Here is a 22,763-nt window from a genome sequence, read left to right as displayed (position 1 = left end):
TCCTGGTTGACCTTTTTCTTTCAAGTACATTAAATATCCCATCCTGCTGTCTTCTGGCATCCACAGTGTCTACTGAAACACTGGCTGTCAGTCTTACTGAGTATGTAACAAGTCTTGTATGTGACAAGTCTCTTTTCGTGCTTTCAAGATTTTTTCTTTCTGCAGTTTGACAATAACGTGTCTTAGTGTGGACTGTGAAATTCAGCTAGCACACCCCACCAGTTCCTAATGCTCCGTCACTGGAGAACTGTTAAGTTCTAACTATTAAGGGAGCGTGGCTAAGGATAGCAGATGGTTGGCATGAAGACTGGCCTGGAATGGAGTGCTAAGGAGCGTAACTGACACTTCTGACCCCTAGTGTCACAGGGTTGATTTGGGACTGCGGCTTCAACAGTCATCCCTGTTAGTAAACTGAGGACAGCGCAAGGTTACATGTTGTATTATCAGAGGACCGTGTTCTTGGTGGTCTCAGATGGGTGTCGCTGGAGACCCCAGGTTCTGAGACTAAACAATTGCTTGGTCATAGCTGAAAGGCCAGGCCCTGCGACTGGTGTGCTGGGGACAGTCCATTGTTAAGGTGGGGGAGGGGGCAAGATGGGCGGACTAGGGCCGAAAGCCTGAGAAGAGGCAATGAAGGCAGGCAGAGGATAATTCAGCAAAGCAGCAATAAGGATGTCTGAGAGCCAGGCGGAGAGAAGCAAGAAAGGGGCTGTCACAAAAGCCGAGGGACGAAGGTAGCTGCAGATCCAAGTGAAACACTCCAGAAGCCATATTTTCTGGAAGAAACCTGGAAGATTCCTGCCCTCACCAATCTGAATTCCCTGAGCACAGTCCCTAGATTCCCTGCCCATACAAAAGAGCAGACTTCCCAATACACACACAGTGACTCCGGCCGTAGGTCTCCCAGGGACCTACATTTTTGTGGAGGAGCAGACTCAGGAGCTCGGGATATGGGTGCCACTCCTTGGTCCCTGTCTCTACAGATGCATGAGTAGGAACACAGCCAAAGCCACAGATTTGTGAAGAAGCAAAGTTTATTAGAACAAAAGGCCACAAAGCGTGAAGGCTTAGTGTGGAGGAAGTAAACGAAGGCAGATATCCTTTGACCACTTACGGAATGCATCTTTCTACTCCATTTCGTGAAAGTGTACAAATTTTGATTAGTCAGTCCTCAACACCATCTTCACTTTCAAAGAGAGTGTAAGGGGGTGGAAGGTGGCCCTAAACAGGCCTCAGAGTCAGACTGAAGTGGCGGTTTGTGGTGGACAGACTTCACCCTCTTGTGTCTGCTGAGGTGGGACTTCTGGCCAAAGCCTTGGCCACACGTCTTGCACACGTAAGGCTTCTTCCCCTGGTGCGTCACCTGGTGCAAGACGAGGTGTGACTTCTGGGTAAAGCCTTGGCCACACTCCCTGCACAAGCAAGGCTCCTCTTCTGAGTGCACCCACTTATGTGTGATTAGAGCTGACTTACTGCCAAAGCCCAGCCCGCACTGCCTGCACGCGTACGGCTTCTCCCTCGCGTGCTTCCGCTTGTGCCGGATGAGGCCGGCCTGGTGGCTGAAGCCTCGCCCACACTCCCTGCACACATACGGCTTCTCCCCTGAGTGTGTCCTCTGGTGTGCAACGAGGTTTGACCTCTGGCTGAAGCCTCGCCCACACTCCTCACACACCATGGGCTTCTCCCCTGAGTGCGTCCTCTGGTGTCTGATGAGATTTGACTGCTGGCTGAAGCCTCGCCCACAGTCCTTACACACAATGGGCTTGTCCCCTGAGTGGATGTTCTGGTGTCTGTTGAGATGGGACTTGAGACTGAAGCCCCGCCCACACACCCCGCACACGTAAGGCTTCTCCCCGGTGTGTGTCCGCCTGTGTGAGATGAGGGTCGAATTCTGGCTAAAGCTGTGCCCACACACCCCACACACATACGGCTTCTCCTTGGAGTGTGTCCTCTGGTGGTTGACGAGGGTGGTCCTCTGCCGAAAGCACCGCCCACACTCCTTGCAGGCGTAGGGCTTCTCCCCTGAGTGCGTCCTCTGGTGTGAGATCAGGTTGGACCTGTCGCTGAAGCCCAGCCCACAGTCACCGCACACGATGGTCTTCTCCTCCAGGTGTGTCCTCTGGTGTCTCACAACAGCTGACTTCTGGCTGAAGCCCTTCCCGCACTCCTGGCAGACATAGGGCTTCTCCCCGGAGTGTGTCCTCTGGTGTATGATGAGGTTTGACTTCTGACTGAAGCCTCGCCCGCACTCCCCGCACATGTAAGGCTTTTCGCCCGAGTGTGTCCTCTCGTGGATGACGAGGGTCGACTTGCGGTTAAACCCACGCCCACACTCCCGGCACACGACCGGTTTCTCCCCGGAGTGGGCCTTCTGGTGCCTGGCCAGGCTCTTCTTTAGACTAAAGCCCTTCTCACAGATGCCGCACATGTACGGCTTCGCCCCTGAGTGGATCCTCTGGTGGCTGAGCAGGTTTGTCATCTTGCTGAAACCCAGCCCGCACTCGCCACAGCTGACTGTCCCAAAGCCGAAGACCTCTATCCTCTTCAGCAACCCGTCTCCTTCCTCGGGGCTCCCTGCCCGAGCGGGGCCGGTCTCTATTTCCAGTCCTCGGATGCCATTCAGGGAGCTGACCGGCTGCCCTGCGGGGGGCCTGGGGAACGCTCCTGAGGTCCTTTTCTTTGTCTTCCCAAACGAAGGCTGGGCCCCTTCTCTCTCCTGACCCTCTGCTCCATCATTCCAGGAGCTCCCGTCAGAGGCTTGCTGCTGCTGCTCCTTCTGGTCCTCTGGGCTCAGACTTCCCGGCTGGACGGGCTCTTCTGCACATAAGCACGTGAAGAGCCAGGGCGGACGGCGGCACAGCACGTGCTGCACGCGGAGCCCCTGACTGGAGAAACCCGGGGGGCGGAGCGGACTGAGGTGCAGGTCTGGCTTTGGTTCTGCTGCAGGAAGAAAAGGCTGAGTCAGGATGGAGACGGAGCTGCCAAAGCCGCTCTGCCTCGTCCGACGGTAAGACCCGATGCCCTGTTCTGCAAAATGCTTAGAACTCAAGGCCTACCCAATCACACGCTTCCTTCAGGGCCAAGAGGCAAAACGGAGGGCTACACTGGTACTCACACAACCAATGGAAACTTCCCCTCCCGGGTGAGACCCAGCCTCACAATTTTTTTCGAATTCCACTTCAGTTTCCCAACTGGCTTTTCATGGCCTCCCTTCCTCCCGCCGGGCTTGCCTTTTTTCTTTAGATCACTCAGTTTTCTCCCACATTCTTGCTTGGATCTTTTTAAAAACTAGTGACAAGAAGCCCACGAAGGTGGGAGGGAACTGAGAGGGAGGGGCCAACCCAGCAGAGGAAGGAGGCGAGCCAGCAGGGCAGCTCGAGTGAGGACGGGGTCCGGTGGGGCGGCCACGCCAGGCCCCGCACACAGCAGCCCAAGGTGCGGACAGCGGCCTCCCCCCTCCCAGCCCCCGAGCCGCCCAGGGCTGGCTCCCCACTCACCTGGGCAGGGGCCCGGCGGGCCTTTCCTCTCTTCTTTCCAGGTTTCCCTCCCTTGCTCCAGCTGGGTGATGAGTTTGGGTTTAGAAAATGGAATTCCTGCTCAGAGGAAAAGAAAACAACATGGCTGGAGGTTACAGGCTCAAAGGCCAGGTCCTGACTCAGAGCCAAGCCAGGCGGGGAGTTTCACAGAGTGACGGGAAGGCCAGGAATGGGGAGCGCGACGGTGGGAGGTGAGCCAGGGCCCAGGGCGGGCTCTGCTCCCTGCTGGGTAGGTGGACACCACCCCCGTTTAAAAGAAAATGGCCAGGAAGAGGCGTCCCGCTTCCCAAGAGCCTGGGGGGAAAGGCCTGGAAATGCACGGTATCACACACACCACACACAGACACACACACACCACACACAGACACACACACCACACACAGACACACACGCCTCTACCCATTTCAGCTCTACAAAACCAGACCTTCTGGGGCAAGAGGGAACAGTGTCTCTGCTTTTGAGTCCAACCCGAAGGCAAAGACAGAAAGCACGATGACTGCTTCAGGCATCGACTAAAACGCCCAGCAGCAGGGACATGGCCGGAGATGCCAGGCTTACCCAGGGAGACCAGGTTTCTGTAGTTCTCCAGCATCACGTCCCTGTACAGGGTCCTCTGCGCAGGGCTCAGCAGCCTCCACTCCTCCTGGGTGAAGTCCACGGACACATCTCTGAATGCCATGTGTGCCTGGGACAGAAACCGCAGCCCTGCTCAGCCAGGAGCCAGCCTTGCCCGGGACCCAGGGTGAGGGGTAGGGAGAAGGCCTCCGGGGGAGGCAGGTGAGAGATCGAGACCCTGCCTTTGACCCTGGCACCCTGCGTTCCGAGACCTTTAAACCCACGTCACCATCTGTGCAGTGGCGCTTGTGAACCTGCACATTCAAGATCCTGCTGGGCTGTTTTGGAGAATACCTGCAAAAAATGGAGTCTGGAACTTTAAATCTAGGCTGAGGGAAGAGCAAACAACGTAAAAATGAAATAACAGTAAAGTAACAGACTTCTGACTTTTAAAAATTTGAAAGAACAGTCCGAACAATGGTATCAGTGTTCAAGCAGCTGAATGACAAGTTCATACAATTCAACAACGGCGAGGACCAGACTGCAACTCAGCGCTTCCCCCCAATCCCCAGCCCCCTCCGCCTGCTGGGGCCCGAGAGGCACCCGAGGGAAGCGCTGAACACGAATCTGAGCCGCACTGCCTTGGTGTGGCGCCCACCCCTGCCACCCGCTGGCGGCTCCGTCTTCTCACCTGTGACACATGGGTCACAGCCCACTGAACTCCTGCCACACACTGCGGGTGCTCAGGATGCACATGCTTGGCTCCTCAGTCTACAAATTCATCTCTACGTGCCACTCCCATCCCCCTGCCCAATCTTACTATTTTTATTGCAACACTATTTGCAATAAAAATGCGCACACTGGAGTACAGACATCAGGAACGGTTTCGTGAGAGGCCCAGGAATTTGGTCTTGAATGAACGGCAGGACTCAAGGGAAGACTGAAGTGCCCAGATTTCCTGATGAAAAGCTGCTCGACATCACTAGTATCAGGGAAATGCAGACCTACATCACAACGAGACACCATCTCACACCTGTCAGAGTGCGTCACCAGAAAGAACACAACAAATGTTGGCAAGGACGTGGAGAAGAGGGAACCCCTGTACACTGCTGGTGGGAATGTAAATTGGTGCAGCCAGTATGGAAAATATGGAGGTTTCTCAAAAACCTAAAAATAGAACCAACATACGGCCCAGCAATTCCACTCTGGCATATATACGAGAAAAACAATTCAGAAAGACAGACACCCCGCTATTAGCAGCAGCCTTATTTATAATTGCTGAGATACAGAAGCATCCCAGTGTACATCAGCAGATGAATGGATAAAGAAGACGCAGCATATATATGTAACAGAGTACAACTCACCCATAAGAGAGAAGGGTATTTTGCCATTTGCAGCCCTTCATTCACTTTTTTTTTCCACGTCAAAAAGCAGAATTTTAAAACTGGCATAAACATTTCCACTGCATGAAAAACATCAAAATATCTAGAAATAAACTTAACCAAGGAGGTTACCTATACTCTGAAAACTGTAAAGCATTGATGAAGGTAACTGAAGATGATACAAAGAAATGGGAAGATGTCTTGTGCTCTTGGATTGGAAGAATCAACACTATCAAAATGGCCACACTACCCAGAGCAACCCACAGATCCAGTGCAACCCCCGTCAAAATACCCACAACATTCCTCACAGAACTAAAACAAATAACTCCAAAATCCACATGGAACCACAAAAGACCCCAAATTGCCAAAGTAATCTTTTGTAGGTCTTTTTTTTTCTCTTCTTTTTTTTCTCATTTCTTATGTTTTGATGACTAGAGAAGGTCCTTTAACATTTGTTGTAAAGCTGCTCCGGTGGTGCTGAATTCTTTTAGATTTTGTTTATCTGTGAAGCTTTTGATTTCTCCATCAAGTCTGAATGAGAGACTTGCTGGATAGAGTATTCTTGGTTGCAGGTTTTTCCCTTTCATCACTTTAAATAAAGTGATGAATAAAGGCCACTCCCTTCTGGCCTGTAGAGTTTCTGCCAAAAAATCAGCTGATAACCTTACTGGAGCTCCCTTGCATTTATTTGTTACTTTTCTCTTGCTAATTTTAACATTTCCTCCTTATCCTTAATTGTCAATTTGATGACCATGTGCCTTGGTGTGCTCCTCTTTGGGTTGACCCTGTGTGGAACTCTCTATGCTTCCAGGACTTGGGTGACTGTTTCCTTTCCCAAGTTAAGGAAGTTTTTGGTTATTATCTCTTCACAAAATTTCTCAGGTCCTTTCTCTCTTCTCTTTCTCGGACCCCTGTAATGAGTATCAGTGTGCTTCATGTTGCCCCAGAGTTCTCTTAAACTATTGCTTTGTTTTGGTTTTTTCTGGTGGTGGTTGTAGGGTGCCTTCATGCCAGGGTTCAATCTAAGGTGTTGACTTAAGGTTTTCTCATGTCTTTTCTGATCCTGTGCCTTTTCCAGGGGTAATATTTCCAGAGGTGGTAACTTTCAAAATCGACGAAGTCAAACAGGCTGCAGGTAACGTAAGTTACACTAGAGCCGGGATCTGCCAGGTACCCACAAGGCAGTCAGGACAAGAGGCAAGGCTGTGTCCGCCCTGTGGCAGCCAGCGTGGAAACGCAGGGAACACTCACCATCACCCTGGCTCTCCGGGACCCTGTGGCCAATTTTCCTGGTATCCCTAAAGGAGGGTATCTCAGAAGGCAGATCTGGGTGAGGAAAGCAGAAATTAGAGGGTGTAAGCTGGAAATGCTCTCCAACCCTACAATTAGGGGAGGGGGGCATGGTGGAAGCACAACCCTCTGGTTCTTCACCAGGGCGCAGGAAGAAAGCTGAGAGAGCCAGGCCTTTAGCTGGTTCGGTCCTAAGCTCTCCCGATCCCAACAAAATAAATGGAGACAGAGGTCTTTGAGGCCACCTACTTACAGTAGGTGTTAACGCATCATTATTAATGTGAGGGGTTGTGAAAATGGTATTAACTGTGGCTGTTTTTCTAAGAAATATATCCTGAAGCGCTTACGGATGAAAATGATCCGTGGGGTTGCTTTAAAAACACTTCAGAAAAAACTGGACAACTCCCCCGCCCCCGCCCAAGACTGCTGCATGGTGATTACTGTTAAAGCTGGGGTTTTATTATATTATCCTTGCTTCGAACATGTTTGAAATTTTTCCATTAATAAAAATTATTTAAAAGTTCCTAAACTCCACCAAAACACCCCCACAAACACAAAAACCCAGATGCAGCAAATACGGCAAAATACAAACAAGTGTTACATCAAGATGATGCACATGATGATGTTCACTGTGCTATCGTCTCCTTTATTTTTAAGATTTTTCATTAAAAAAGTAAAACGTATACAAGTTTTAATTGACTAGCCAAGACAGAGAAATCATTGCCTTGAGAGCAAAACCAGTGAAACCTAAAGCAATAACGAAGGCCAAAAACTGGACAGAAAAATCAAAGATCCATTTTGAAATAATGAATTATGATGACGCAGGTTAAACTAAGATGTATGATGATTTGGACTAAGTGGTCAAGAAAAGTTTTTTAAAATGGCAAATCACTCATAAAGGGATATCAAAAGGTATCTGAAAGGACATTTATTTTTGCGGTTTTATTTCATTATATTTAATTATACATGTGACTGTTAGAATTGAGTGCAGTCTGAAGAGTATAAAGTAAAATGTTTAGTTCTCTTTCTGGATTTTGCCCCAGGCCCACACCCTTCCCAGGGTAACACTGTTCACTGTTTAGTGAGTACTTGTTTATTTATACCTTTATCTCTTAATCTTCATTCATATCTATGTACACGTGCAAATAACGTTATTTTCCCCAAATAAAAATCATCTGCCCTGCTCTTTGGCTTGTCTCCATTTAGGATCCTGGGGCTATCTGTGCTTGCACTCACAGAGCTGACTCCACTCCTTACTAGCCACCGGCAGACTACGTTTTCTCTAACCAAGTGTTCCTCTGTCACGTGACAGTGAGCATGCGGTGTCTGACTCTCACCAACCAGCTCACGAGCCACAGCTCTCCGCACATCTCAGTAATAACAGAAGAGCGGGTCTCTGGGCTTAATATCGAGCGCACACTTAGGCTTCTGAATCGCCCTCCAGAGGCACAGCAATTCACCACCCCAACGAGCACTCGACAGGGCCCCTTTCCACACTTGTCACAACACTTGATTCCATCCATTTTTTAAATTACCGATGATTTGGGTTTAAAAAAAGACCAACCAACTCATTGTTTTCACTTGTCTTCAACTCTAGAAAGTAGGAAAAAAAAGTAGAAACTAAGAAGAAATGAAAATGTTTTTAAAAAAGAACCCAAATTAGTACATTTAAAACTAGTAGCATTAGACTCTTATGCTGACAGAATAGCTTATATCTAATTAACCCTCTTGCTAATAACTATAAACCCTAATCAAAATACAAATAGCACCTATTTGAAGACAAAAGCAACCAAGAGCATCCAGAAACTGGAGGGGATATGACCCTTGAAAGGAGGGACACGCTGAGTGAGACCTGTATTTAACCCCTTTTTCATCTGAGGGCGCGTCCTAGTCTGGGTGGCTTCCAGACTTCCTGGAAACCGCACAGCAAGACGCTAGACAAGTGTGAGCAACAAAGGAGCCCCAAATCTACATGTAATCCCGCTAAAAACTTCTAGCTGAATACGGAATGTGTAAACACAAAGCGAGGCACCAAGGAGCTCGGTGGATCAGGGAAGCTGGGAGGCTGATTGAGTCGTGCAAGGATTTCAGCTACAGGAGAGGTCAAGTTGAGAGTCTCAGTCAGTCAGGTGAGAGCAGACTGCTAAATACCTTAATTAAGCTCCCACTGAAACGCAAGTAAACCCCACAAAACATTATCCTTTCAACTAGACAGAATGCCCTAACTTCAAAATACCTGTAAATGCATTACCTATTAAAAAAAAGCAAAACCCTAAACCAGCGAGCTGTCTCCTATACCCTCAACACCAAGCCACGGGGAGCGCCACAGGGGCCGGCGGGTAAGGGGGAAGAGAGGCACTCGCGGCAGGTTTAAAGCTGACTGAAAGCCACCAGCAGAAAAGAAAGGCCGCACGATGAGAAAATACAGCACTTACCACCGGGAAGGGGTTTGAAAGTGGAGGCAGGATGAGAATGGGAGGCCTAGGAAAGATATAGCTCTGGGGAAAAGGGGATTACAAGCAAGGAAGAGGCGCCCCTTGGAAAATGCAAGTTAAAGGGAGAAATTTAGGGGCTTGCAAAACAGAAGGGAATAAGAAAAAAATAAGGACGTACAGCCTCTCCGCACTGCAATCCAGTAAAGTCGTACTTGCCACACTGACGGAGTTTTCCTGCGCTAGAAAATTTCAAAACCACTAGAATCTGAGAGCTGTCTACAGAAATGTGAATGTGTGGCCTTCATCTATAGAAAAACCAAAGCAAAATATAATAATCCAAAATTCAGCTAAGGAAAACTCCACAGAAACTTTTTTGACAAAGCCGTAACAAGATACTCCAAGTTGAATTATGTAGCCTCAAGCATTTGGGAATATGAGAAATCATCTTGAATCAAAAATTTAAATGTGTAACTATGTGGGTGATGAATGTTAGCTAAACCTATTGTGGTAACCATTTTGCAACATATACATATATACATCCAATCATTATGTTGCAAACCTTAAACAAATACAATGTTATATGTCAATTATATCACAGTAAAACTGGGGGGAAAATTCAAAAGCCAAGAGTGGACAAAAAATGGACAACAAATAGACAAAAAAAATTAAACAAAATGAGAGTTCACTGAACTTCAGAAAAAAAGACATTACATAAGAAATGAAGACTAAATTACAAGACACCAAGGAAGAATAGATTGAAATGAAACATGATGGGCACTAAAGAACCGCAGGAAAACCACTGAAGAGAATTAAAAGTGAAATCTGTTGACATCTCCCAACATACTGGTTGGCCTCATCCATTCCTCCCGAATTAGCTCTATCTACATCTGGTTGGGTTATTCACTCATTTCACTCTTACTGTGTGACAGATACTATTTCAGACACTGGGGAACAGAAGTGGACAGAGACAAAAACTTGCCCTCACTGACATGACAGTTTAGAGGGGGAAGATGGACGTATTACATTAAGAAATAAAACACACACTCCATCATCAGAAAGTGATGAGTGAGATGAAGAAAAACAAGCAGGGAAGCAGAAAAGAAGTAACAGAAAAGGGGTGGGGTTTTGCTACTTTAAATAGTGGCTAGGGAAGACCTCTCTGAGAAGGCGACTGAGTACAAAATCTCTGAAGGGTGTCAGGGAATGAGCCAAGTGAGTAACTTTGAAAAGAGCAAGAGAATAGCCAGTGCAAAGGCCCTGAGGCAAGAGTCAGCCTGGCAGGGTCAAGGCACAGAGCCAGTTCACTGTGGCTGGTGTGCGTGACTGACAATACATGGGGAGACTGTACCAAGTTCGACTTTGACTGAGATGAGATGCCACTGGCGGGTTTTCAGCAAAGGTGTGACATGATTTGACTGACATTTTAAAAGATCCCTCTGGTCGCTGTACTGACTTCGGGGGACAAGGGAGGAAGCAAAGAGATCACTTAGGTGAAATGGTGGCCTGAACCAAGGTGGGAGCAGCAGTGGGTGGAGAGCTGGGGTGGAGCATCAGAGCAGGAGAAGGGAGTCGAGGCTGACTCTCAAGGCCTGGGCCTGAGCACTGAAGCTGAAGGAGCTGCCACGGCCCCTGCTCCCTTTTACAGCTAAATCCCTGAAAGAACTGTCTACACTCCACGGGGATGGAGCATGTCTTGGGGGCTGCTGATCAGTTTGCTGTTGGATACATTAGGTCTGGGTGCCCATGAGATACCCAAGTGGACATGTGAGGTAGACAGGGGCCTGGAATTTGGAGTGGAAGGCACAGGTCTAGGCTGAACCTCAAAGGCCCCTCAGAGTGGACGGGGCCACCAAGGAGAGACGCAGCTGGAGATGAGAGGTCTGAGAGCTGGCCTGGGCCTTCCGCAGTGGGGGTGCAGGAGTGGAGGAGCAGCCCACGAGGCAGGAGGGAAACGGGAAACCTGGGACAGTCACGTGGAAGGAGCCTAAGAAGGAAGCAGACCGCTGGGAGACAAGCCGCTGGACAACAAGCAGCTAGAAAACAAGCCGCACCTAGATTTCCATGAGCTTAAAACATTGTATTCACACTTACTTGCTTAAAATGCACATGCTCGCTTTGTTTTAATGTTTTACGCAGTAGAGACCTATAACATGTATTATGCTGAAGAAAACTTGTAAGGAGAAATCTTAAGGTTGACCATTAGGGCACAAAGAGGGCAGTTATTTCCTTAGGGTAAATCAATGGACGGTCCTGGGAAGCCAGATCATCCGCCAACAGAACCTGGTTCTGGCGTGAAAGCATGCTGTTTAACCCAGGAGGACTATCTGCTATCTCCAGGTGTCCCAGAGGCCATCGCAGGATAGACTCAGAAGGGTCGCACACCCCAGGAGGGGGATTGTTCCTGGACCGGACAGGCCTGAAATTAACCAGCTAGCCAGCAGGCAGAACTTAGTGCTTATCGCATGAAATATCTAAAGCCCCACCTGTTTGATTGCATTTTTTTCTGAGCTGTATACTCCTAATAAATATGATGTCGACCAGGCTTTCGGCACTCTCGAGCCATGAGGTCTTGAGTCCCCTGGTCCCATCTTCGCTCTTTACTTTGTGTCTTTGTTTCTTACCTGTCCTCAGACGCGGTCCCGAGCTGCACTGCAGGCACAGGCAACCACTTAAAAGGCTGCCTGGGCGCTGACTGACATTAAGCCACAGGGAGCTCACTGGTAACTTAGACAAGAATTTGTTTTTGTAACTTTTTTTTTTTAAATGGAGGTACTGGGGATTGAACCTGGGACCTCGTGCATGCTAAGCACACACTACCACTGAGCTAACAACCTCCCAGACAAGAATATTTTTTAACGGGTAGAGTTGAAAAAGCCTCCTTGGAATATTTAAAAGGCAATGGAAGGATATTAAGGGCAACGGCAAGAATAAAGAAGGCTTTCAAGGAGTTTCGCTCTAAAGGGGAGGAAAGACGCAGGGCAACAGCTGGAGGGAAACCATGGTCACTGCTCTGCTCCAAACCCTTTCCAAGGCCCTCCTGCCCCAGATCGGGTCCACACTAACTTGGCACCTAGGCTCACTCCAATAATGCCTGAACCACACTCTCCAATCAATTTCCCATGTCAGCTTCCGCTCCCGCCGCAACCTGGTCCTCATGGTGCGTTGCACACTTAGTCTAACCAGGTGCCAGGAACTGGATCAGTGGCTCAAGAGACACAAGGCGCCCGACCCTCAAAAAATCACCCCAAGTCCTGCAGGACAGCGGGACAGCGATGACGCAGCCTGAGAGCCCCAGGGCCCTGACACATCCAGCATCCTGCCCCAACAGGGGGCCCGGGAGCAGGAGCTGACACTGAAGCAGAGGGGCGTTGGGAAACAAAGGCAGACAATGGGATCTACTTCCCGTCTGCTGAAACCAGGGTCTGAAAAGGGTGCTGAGTAGAGGAGGAGACTGAAAAGGGGACTTGGAGGAGAAGCTGGAGGTATTCATAATAACCCCAGTTAACAATGACTTGGAATTTACTACGTACCAGATCTCTAACCTCATCACAAGTGTTACTAGGGGAGGGTACAGCTCAGTGGTAGAGTGCGTGCCTAGCATGCACAAAGTCCTGGGTTCTATCCCCAGTCCCTCCTATAAACAAACAAACAAACAAGCCAGCAAGCCAGCCAGCCAGGCTAATCACCTCTCCCCTCAAAAAATAAAAATAAATAAATAAGTAACTAAAAAGAATTTGTCTCATTACAAGTGTTATCACAACCAACATCCCTGCAAGGTGGGCACCAGTATGATCCTCATTTGGCAGATGAGGAAAAGAAGGCTCAGAGAGGTAAAGTAACATGCTCAGGGCCACACAGCTAGACATGTGAAACTGAGATTTGACCCCAAGCAGTCTGACTTGGGGGTCGAGACAGAAGCAAATGATTAGAAAGGTCTCAGGCTGAATGGCAAGATCAGTATTTAAACCTCAGGTGCCCAACTCAAGGTGGGGTGGGGCAGGAAGAGGGACAAGAAGGCGGAGAAGAGACAGGAAGCAAGGACAGTGCGCCGCGCCCGCGCCGGAGTGGAGACCAGGGAGGAAGAAGGAATCAAGGGGGCGGCACAGGAGCCCTGAGAACACGGCAGCCAACCGCACGGGAGGTGCGTTCGGAAAAAACGGAGGCCAGGAAAACGCATGGGGCCCAGCTCGTGCCACGGGCAGAGGTTGCAGATGTTAACCTAGGTCTGCAAGGCCAGTAGAAACAGGAGAGAGAACGGCAGAGACAGGGAAAAATCACCCCCACTGAATTCTAGATCCACCCCCCTCTCCTGCCTGAGCAGAGCTGTTCTGACTGAAAAAAGTTTTAAAACAAGTGGAGAAAGAACTCTTGAGTCCGTTGGGTGTAACAGCGAAGTGGCGGTTTTGTTAAAACAAGCAGTCCTGATGTGTTAGAGTTGCCTCCTGAGGTGTCTGCAGGTGCAGGGCTGCTGCCAATATTCTGGCAGGACAAGGACGGGACGGCGTGGGACCGAACAGGGACACAAGGCTGAGGCTGTTCACAGCAGACAGCCGGCAGTGAGCAGGCCTGAACAAACGCTGAGGGGGACACTGGCGCGAGGATGGCGGGGCTGTGAAGGGGGGTGCCGGGTCTGAAGAAGAGTCTCGGGGAAAATGGTCCCCCTGACAACAGGCCTTGTTTCCTGCGGAAGGCAGTGGGGGCTCTGATCCCCGGATGGGGTGTTTATAAGGCACAAGATGTCAAAGATGAGGGAAGGAAACCCACCCGTGGTTCGGCATGCAAAAGGCAAGCGGTGCCCACCTGAGGCTGGGCTGTCGGGAGCCCAGGAGTCCTCCCCCTGCCCACCAGGAGTCACTGGAAATGCTCAAGCTCCAGCAGGGTAGGGTTTCCTCTCCCTTAAAGGCATCCGGAGTGGTCCTGCCATAGAAGAAAAGATTGCGGGAGGCTTGCTGGGCACAGAGCCAGGACGTGGACTGTGAGCCCAGTCTGCTCCCACCCATTGCTGACACAGCCTGAGCTGATCTCTCACCTGTGATCTTAATAAGGAAAATGAACACTCACTGGACACTGGAATCCACCAGAGACTATTCCAGGCGCTGTATGAGTTCTACCTCGTTCTGGCCTCACAATAACACAGTGAAACACAATTTATCTTCATTTTACAGATGAGAAAATTGAGGCACAGTGAGGTCAGTCTCTTGCCCTAGGTGACACAGTTCTAAAGTGACAAAGTCTGGATGAAATCTGGCTGTTGTTGAACAGGGCAGTGACAGCAAAACCTCTGTGGGTTGTAAGGATTCTCAGTGTATCATTTTGAGATGAATCAAGATTGGTCATGGGGTGATAAGGGTTAAATCTGGGTGATGGGTCTATGGAGTTGTATTTGTTTGTTTGAAATTTCTTCGTAATAAAAATTTTAAATGGAACTCAAAGTCCCCAAGCCCAGCCACACCAGAGATGTGTAAATCCATGATTCCTGTGACCAGTGATGGTCCCCAGGACTTCTAAAAAACTTGCCCAATGGGCCCCAGACGACCTCTTCATCCAAGGCCATAACCCAGGGACGACCAGTCAAACTGAGATCCTAAGATCAAGCCAAGATGGCCACTCCACACCCAGCCCAGCCCGGGCACGTTTGCCCAAGTCCGACCGCCCCTCCGCGGGATGCCTTAGCAAAGCCAAGGGGCAGCTGGGCCCGAAGTAAGACTACCAGCCCCCACCCACCAAAACTCCAGACACCTGGCCCCAGGGGCGGCCCTCACCCCACCACCTAGGAAACATCAGGCCCCCCAAAGCTCACTTACTCAACGGGCCCCCAAACCCGGGGACTTGTGGCATGAGCGACGCCTTCTCCCAATATTGCTATTTAGGCCAAGGCCGAACATGTCCTCACTCACAGGAACCCTAGGACGAGCCCGGTGCCCAGCACCCATAACCACTGGCCATCAAGGCTGAGCTTCGCCCACGTTCCGCGGAGATGCGCGCCCACATCCCAAAATGTGACATCCGGGAGGCCACGACAGCGCGTCCCCGCCACCCCCCCCCCACTCCCCGCCACCCGCACCGTCCCCAGCCACAGCCCATAAACCAGCCTTTCAGGACTTACCTTTCCGCGCGGGGAAGGGCACGGCTGCGACGAGGGTCCCTCGGGAGCCTCACTCACCAGCGCCACCAAAGAACAAGGGGTCACTCCAGCCACCAGCTAGGCATCTACTCCAGGAGGAAGCCGGGACTACACTACCCAGAATCCCCCGCCCAGCGCCAGGACCACAGCTCCCAGGATGCTCGGTGTTCCCCCAAAGTGAGCCGCTGGCCCCCCGTTCTCACTGGTCTGTGAGGGAGCAGTTTCTCGGTCTCATGCTCTGGCCACCGGAGAATGGCCACTATGGCACCTAGATTCCCTCTCTTTTTTCTTAAAACCAAGTAAATAAAATACACAGAGGATCCCGGGTGATGCTTCTCGCTGTGCCCTGATCCCTTCTCTAAAGCCTCCTCCTGAAAGACTACACTCCCCAGTAAACCCTGCGGTAACTTCCGCATCCGGTGCCGGCAGGCCCCCTCGGCTAGCGGAAATGACGTATTGGGGACCTGCCCTTAGGCTTCTTGGGTGGGCGCGCCTGCAGGGTGATGGGACTTGTGGTCTCAGCTCCAGTTACCAGTAACAAGCCTGTGTCAGTGTTCTGTGAGCGCTGTGCAAGCGAGATATCTTCCAACTCACATAATCGTTTAACTCACTTAAACCCCTGGTGGGACTGAAACAGAGAGGCAAAGCTGTTTTCCCGCGATCTCACAGCTGAGGGAGGGAGGCCGGACTGCTCTCCCTGAGATCCTTTCCTTTGCTGGGAGTCCACAAATTTATGGGCAATCTATCATCCATCTCCTGGGGGACAGGAACCTCACTGTTTGACCATAGCTTGGGGCTAAGGCCTTGGTCGTCTTGGCTCTGTCTACTAAAAAACACGACCTAGAAATTGAGAATTATATTTTATTTGGTGGCCTGGGAGACAGCCTGTAAGCTGGCTCTGAGGCACTGTACTAAAGAGGTAAGGGAGGAGCCAGGATATATAGAAGTTTTTGCTGAAAAAAGAAACGTAGTCAAATGTCAAAATATTACTGCTAATCGCAAAAGAACAGGCATCTTGATTTAATGATTTTAGTGTGTGAACGAAAAATATTGCAAACCATATCAGTAAACAATGCTGAAGCCATCAAGTCATCAGCGGCTGCTGACACCCCACAGCGAAGACAAGCCTGCAGCCCAGCCTTTGCAACCACTCACAATGGTGCCCTCTGAGGGGACTCAGAATAAGAAAGGACAGGATACCGGCCCTACATAGCTAGGTGCTTGTCAAAGGAATGAATTCAATGAGCCCAAATGTTTGCTTCCTACCGTACATAGAAAAGCACTAAATTCTTTTAACTTGAGATACCTGGTTTTCTTTAGACAACAAGCAATCTTTATTGTTCCAACTACCTGGTCTTTGTTGTAAAGCTCCTATATGTCTCTCCACATCCCTCTCTGCCCTACCCCACGACTCAGTCCTTCACCAAGAATTTAGCCGTGAGGACAAAGTCGCCTGCCATATCAGTAAACAAAGGATGTCTAGGCCATCAAGCCATCAGCCCTTGTAGCCACCCCCAGCTCTGCACCCTGAGGGGATTTAGAATGGAGAGAAACAGTATATTGGCCCTACATAGTTAAGGTGCCTATCAAAGGAATGATTTCAATAAGCCAAGAGTCTTTCATCTTCCCATAGATAGAAAAGTGCTAAATTCATTAACTCGAGATATCTGGTTTTTCTTTAATTAACAGTAATCTTAAAAAAAATTTATTGAAGTACAGTCAGTTACAATGTGTCAATTTCTGGTGTGCAGCACAATGTCCCAGTCATGCATATACATACATATATTGGTTTTCATATTCTTTTTTCATTAAAAGTTTTACAAGATATTGAATATAGTTCCCCGTGCGATACAGAAGAAACTTGTTTTTTATCTATGTTTATATATAGTGGTTAACATTTGCAAATTTTGTGAATGAAAAATACTGCAAACCATACCAGTGAACAAACAATGCTGAAGCCAAGTTACCAGCAGCAGCCGCCACCCCACAGCAAAGACGAGCCTGCAGCCCAGCCTCTGCAACCACTCACAATGGTGCCCTCTGAGGGGACTCAGAATAAGAAAGGACAGGATACTGGCCCTACATAGCTAGGTGCTTGTCAAAGGAATGAATTCAATGAGCCCAAATGTTTGCTTCCTCCCCTACATAAAAAAGCGCTAAATTCTTTAAGTTGAGATGCCTGGTTTTCTTTAGTTAACAAGTAATCTTTTAATGTTCCAACTACCTGGTCTTTGTTGTAAAACTCCTATATGTCCTAGCTCCTCCCCTACCTCTTTGGACCTGTCCCTCAGAGCCATCTGAGAGGCTGTCCTCAGAATTGTCCACCAAATCAAACATAACTCTCAACTTTTAGGTTGTGCATTTATTTCAGTCGACAATCTCAAATAAAGGAAACAAGAGGACACTAATGACTCATCTACAAAATGGAAACAGACTCACAGACAGTAACAATCTTATGGTTACCGGGGGAAAGGGGGTGAGAAGGGATAAATTTGGGTGTTTGAGATTTGCAAATGTTTGCAAACAGTAATCTTTTAATGTTCCAACTACCTGGGTTTCCCGCCGCCCCCTCCCCCCCCACCTCAAAAAACTCCTTTATATCCTGGCTCTTCCCTTACTTCTTTGGAGCAGTCCCTCAGAGCTGTTTGAAAGTCTGTCTCCCAGGCTTAAGTTCTCAGTATGTCCACCTGAGACAGGACGGAAGAGGGCAGGGCACAACCATTAGATGAATGACACAGCAATTAGCACCAAGATGGCGGGAGAGTCAACTCCCAGTAGAACTTGAGCTTCACTATACACTAGTTGTAATATGTTAGCATGCCGAATGGCACTTCCACAGGTGCCATGACAGTTTCAAGGCTGACCATAAAAGGTCAATAAGTGGGTGATGGTCCAATTCCTGGGAATCCCCACCCCTTGCCCAGAGTAGTTGGAATAATTCTCCCACTTGTTAGCATATGAAATTACTGAGCCGGTAAAACCTAACAAGCCCACACCTCATGGTCACTCTCTCTTGTCTTCTGAGGAAGCCCACAGTGACTATGGAGTGTGCATCTCTGAATAAAACTACTCTCACTCTAGTATGGTTTGCTCTTGAATTCTTTCCTGCACAAAGCCAAGGACCCTCACTGAGTGGGGCACATCCCAGGAACTCGCCCAAGACCTGGGACACGACCATCCTCTTGAGCCATTTTCCTGTATCACACCAAATGAAACATAATTCTCAACTGTCAGGTTTTGCATTTTTTTCAGTCGACAGCGATGCCCAGGGATGTTGGAGTCTGCTCTGAAGCTGGGCAGAGAGGTGGCGCTGGAGAACCACAGCCACCTGGTATCACTAGGCAACGATGGCTTCCCTTACAACTTAAAGTGTAACGTACTGAGCAGCTTAAACCTACTGTGCAGAAAAGGCAAGGGAGGGAGAGCTCAACTTTGCCTCAGTACTGGGTCTGACAACAAAGGCTTTTCCATGTCCCCCAGAGGGAGCCTGTGTGGTTTGTACAGTTGAGAATAGGTAGATAGGTGTGTGCTTTTACCTACCTGTGGCCTGTGGCTTCAGGTCCTCTCCCCAGGCTGGATTCTCTTTCCAGATATTCTTGCTTCAAATGGGGGAGATTTTTATCCACCCAGCAAGGAGTAAACATAATGTGCTGTCTTGCTGATCTGAGGTTTCTTTCCCTAATTCATCTGCTTTTCCCCTGCTCAGAGGTCACTCTTCAGAGGTCCTTTATGCCACACTCTAGGCTTCCCCACCCCATCTACCTCTGAGTTCTGAAATGGCACCTTAAGCACATATCCTACAGTCACCACCTCCTTTCCTTTCCCTACTAGCAAGAATTCCATTTTCCAAACCAAAACTCATCACTCAGCTAGTGCGGTCCAGGAGAAGCCACATCTGCTGAGCCCCTATCCAGGGGACGGGGGCTGGGTTGACAGCGGTCAGCAGGTCAGGAAGGAGGAGTCATCACTGCGATGCGGTGCAGAAGGCTACTCACTGGGCTTCCTAGGCTGCCATTTAGACTGCCTGGCCCTGCCTCCCTGCCAGCCTTTTGTCTTTACCCAGGGGAGGGGCTTCTGGCACACTTCGTCTTCTGGCCCTGCTGAGAAACCAGCCTTCCTCTCACTGGGCTTACCCTGTCTTCCCTACTCACGCTCTTCGTTCCGTCTGCCTGATCGTAAATGAGCACCCGCCTTGTGTCCCCAAGGCTGCCCAAGAAATTGTGTGGAGAGTGACAGAGGGATCCAATAAATACCTCTTCTCTGTCCCATCTGAATTTTTGTGTGGTGAGCCAGCAGGTTTGGCTTGGGACATTTGGTCCCAATTGGCTATGTGATTATGGGCAAGTGACTTGCCCTCTCAAGATCAAGATCATGGTTCTTGGTGCATGAAACATAAATGGAAATTCACTAACATGCCCTGTGAGGAGATGAGAAGCCCCACTCTTGACACGTTGTCATAGCCGTAACTTTTATGTACATTATGAACCCACATCTTACAGCATTAAGAGTTAGTTGGGTTATAAGGAAATTAAGAGAAGAAAAAGGAAGTTATATACCGGCACACCTTATTTTATTGTGCTTCACAGATACCGCGTGCTTGTTTTTTTGTTTTTTTAAATTGAAGTTTTGTGGCAACTCTGTGTTGTCAGGTGATGGTTAGCACTTTTTAAGCAATAAAGTATTTTTAAATTAAGGTATGTACTTTTTAAAGGCATAGTGTTCTTGCAGACTGGATATACCACAGTATAGTGTAACTTTCCTATGGACTATGAAACCAAAAAACTCATGTGACTTGCTTTATTGTGATATTTGCCTTATTGCAGTGGTCTGGAACCAAACCTATAATATCTCTGAGGTCTGACTATATCATATACTTTAAAATTTGTTAAGAAGGTAGATCTCCAACATCTGTTCGTGATAACAACTCTTACCAAAATAAGTATAGAGGGAATATATCTCAACATAATTAAAGCTATTTATGACAAACCCACAGCTAACATAATACCCAATGGTGAAAAGTTGAAAGCTGTCCCACTAAAATCTGGAATAAGATAAGGATGCCCACTCTCACCACTTCTATTTAACATAGTATTGGAAGTCCTTGCCACAGCAATCAGACAAGAAAAAGAAATAAAAGGGATTAAAATTGGAAAGAAGAGGTAAAACTGTCACTATCTGCAGATAGCATGATACTATGTATAGAAAATCCTAAAGATTCCACACAAACACTACTACAGCTGACAAATTCATCCAGGTAGCAAGATACAAGATTAACATACAGAAATCTGTTGCATTTCTTTACACTAACAATGAAATAATCAGAAAATGAAAGTAGAAAACATTCCCTTTTAAAATTGCATTTTAAAAATACTTAGGAATAAAGTTGACCAAGGAGGTGAAAGACTTATACACTGAGAACTGTAAAACATTGATAAAGGAAACTGAAGATGATTTAAAGAAATGGAAAGCGACCCTATGCTCTTGGATTGGAAGAATCAATATTGTTGAAATGGGCATACTACCCAAAGCAATCCACAGATGTAATGTGATCCCTGTCAAATTACCCATGACATTTTTCACAGAAATAGAAAAACTAATCCTAAAATTTATATGGAATCACAAAAGACCCAGAATTGCCAAAGCAATACTTAGGAAAAAGAACAAACTGGAGGCATAACCCTCCCAGACTTCAGATAATACTACAAAGCTACAGCGAGCAAAACAGTGTGGTATTGGCACAAAAAACAGTCATATGGATCAATGGAACAGAATAGAGAGCCCAGAAATAAACCCACACACCTACAGTCAATTATCTTTTGACAAAGGAGGCAAGAATACACAATAGAGACAAGACAGTCTCTTCAGCAAGTGGTGTTGGGAAATCTGGACAGCAGCATGTAAATCAATGAAGCTAGAATACTCCCTTACACCATGCACAAAAATAAACTCAAAATGGCTTAAAGACTTAAATATGACAGGACACCATAAACCTCTTAGAAGAGAACATAGACAAAACATTCTCTGGCATAAATTGTAGCAATGTTTTCTTAGGTCAGTTTCCTAAGGCAAAAGAAATAAAAGCAAAAATAGACAAATGGGACCTAACTAAAATTATAAGCTTTTGCACAGCAAAGGAAACTATAAACAAAATGAAAAATAGACTCTTGAAAGTTGAATAAGCTGTAGTAACATTATATTTAAAGTTAACAAATGATTGATGCTATCTCAATCCTTTTCCTCTCAACGTTTTATTATGGAAATTTTCTAACATAAAAAATTGGGAGAATCATATGGGAATATCCGGATGCCCACCACAGTTAACATTTGCTCTCTCTATTCTTTTGTCACACACCTCTCTATCGGCCCGTCCGTTAGTCTGTTAGTCCACTGAATTTTTGGATACATTTTACAGACACAGACATCAGTTCACCACTAATCACTTCAGCCATGCATGTCATTAGCTAAAGTTCAGCATTTGTTTACAGTCCATTTTTAAAGTAAAATTTACCTACAATGAAATGCAAAAGTCTTAAGTGTACCATTTAATGAATCTTGACAAATGTAGCTGCCCATGAAACCCAAAGCCTTCTCTAGATATTGAACATTCCCATCACTCCAGAAGGTTCCCTTGGGCCCCTTCCGACTAAATCCTTATTCCCATGGCCTCACAGACAATCAGTAAAAAGTGAGTCCTGTCCTGGAACGTCACATAAATGGGACTAGCTTTTTTTTTTTTTGAGTAGCCTGTGGTTTTAGCAAACAGTTGCATATGTTTAACACACCTTTACGAGACTCCAGATAAAGATCTGTAAAAGAGTTAGTTTACAGGAGACGTCTGTTTTAGCTGAGTGGTGAAGTTTGGAGGGTTGCACGGGCAAGCCCTTCATACCGAGGCAGACACATCAGCACACAAGCCCAAGGAGCGTCACAGTCCCCGTGGGAGTAGAGAGCTCCCCAGGGCGGGAGAGTCCGGGACAGGTGGGCGGATCCTACCTTAGGCTCCTAGGCCCCCGGGTGTCCCCAGATACCTGTGTCTGTGTTTGCTTTCGAAGATACCAGTATCTTATGAACCCTTATGGGGTTTTTTTGTTTGTTTTTAATATTTCAAAATATCAAATAGAAGTGATACCCACAAGGCAGCACAGACTGACAAAAATACCTCTTCTTGCCTTGGCCTTTGGCTGTTTTTATATGATCCTAATAGCTAACATTTCCAGAATGTCTACACTGTCTCAGCCACTGTTTAAGTGCTTTACACATCGAGTTTCACTTCCTAGTATCGGTCAGGAACGTAACATCTCATACAAAGCAGTTGGGTCTGTGCCTTTCAAAGTGAGAAAACACACGTTTCCTCTAAATGTGCACTTTGTGAAAAATAAAACAAAATCAAATCAAATCAAATCAAATAGATCTTACCATAAACAAAATAAAATCTTTGTCA

At 47.7% G+C, this 22,763-nt stretch overlaps 1 protein-coding gene across 5 annotated transcripts; it reads right to left on the bottom strand.

Annotated features, from left to right (window-relative positions):
- Positions 1-1,016: 1,016 nt before the first annotated feature.
- On the bottom strand, positions 1,017-15,424 carry ZNF133 (zinc finger protein 133). 5 transcript variants are annotated; one of them, XM_031434296.2, is made up of 6 exons: positions 15,305-15,319; positions 13,999-14,115; positions 6,725-6,799; positions 4,095-4,221; positions 3,498-3,593; positions 1,017-2,940 (listed from the first exon to the last, which is right to left on the bottom strand). In XM_031434296.2, exons 3-6 carry the CDS (start codon positions 6,725-6,727, stop codon positions 1,190-1,192), a joined length of 1,977 nt encoding a protein of 658 aa, XP_031290156.1. In that variant the 5' UTR covers positions 6,728-6,799; positions 13,999-14,115; positions 15,305-15,319; the 3' UTR covers positions 1,017-1,189. The 5 variants fall into 5 exon arrangements, with proteins under 5 accessions (XP_031290156.1, XP_010984384.2, XP_010984385.2 ...); XM_010986082.3 differs by having other exon boundaries at positions 1,017-2,937; XM_010986083.3 differs by lacking the exon at positions 6,725-6,799 and having other exon boundaries at positions 15,305-15,322.
- Between the last annotated feature and the right edge of the window lie 7,339 nt (positions 15,425-22,763).

Source organism: Camelus dromedarius, chromosome 18, assembly GCF_036321535.1.
Source record: "Camelus dromedarius isolate mCamDro1 chromosome 18, mCamDro1.pat, whole genome shotgun sequence".
NCBI classification, from domain to species: Eukaryota; Metazoa; Chordata; class Mammalia; order Artiodactyla; family Camelidae; genus Camelus; species Camelus dromedarius.
Note: the sequence above shows the minus strand (reverse complement) of the source record. Positions and strands in the feature narration are given on the sequence as shown.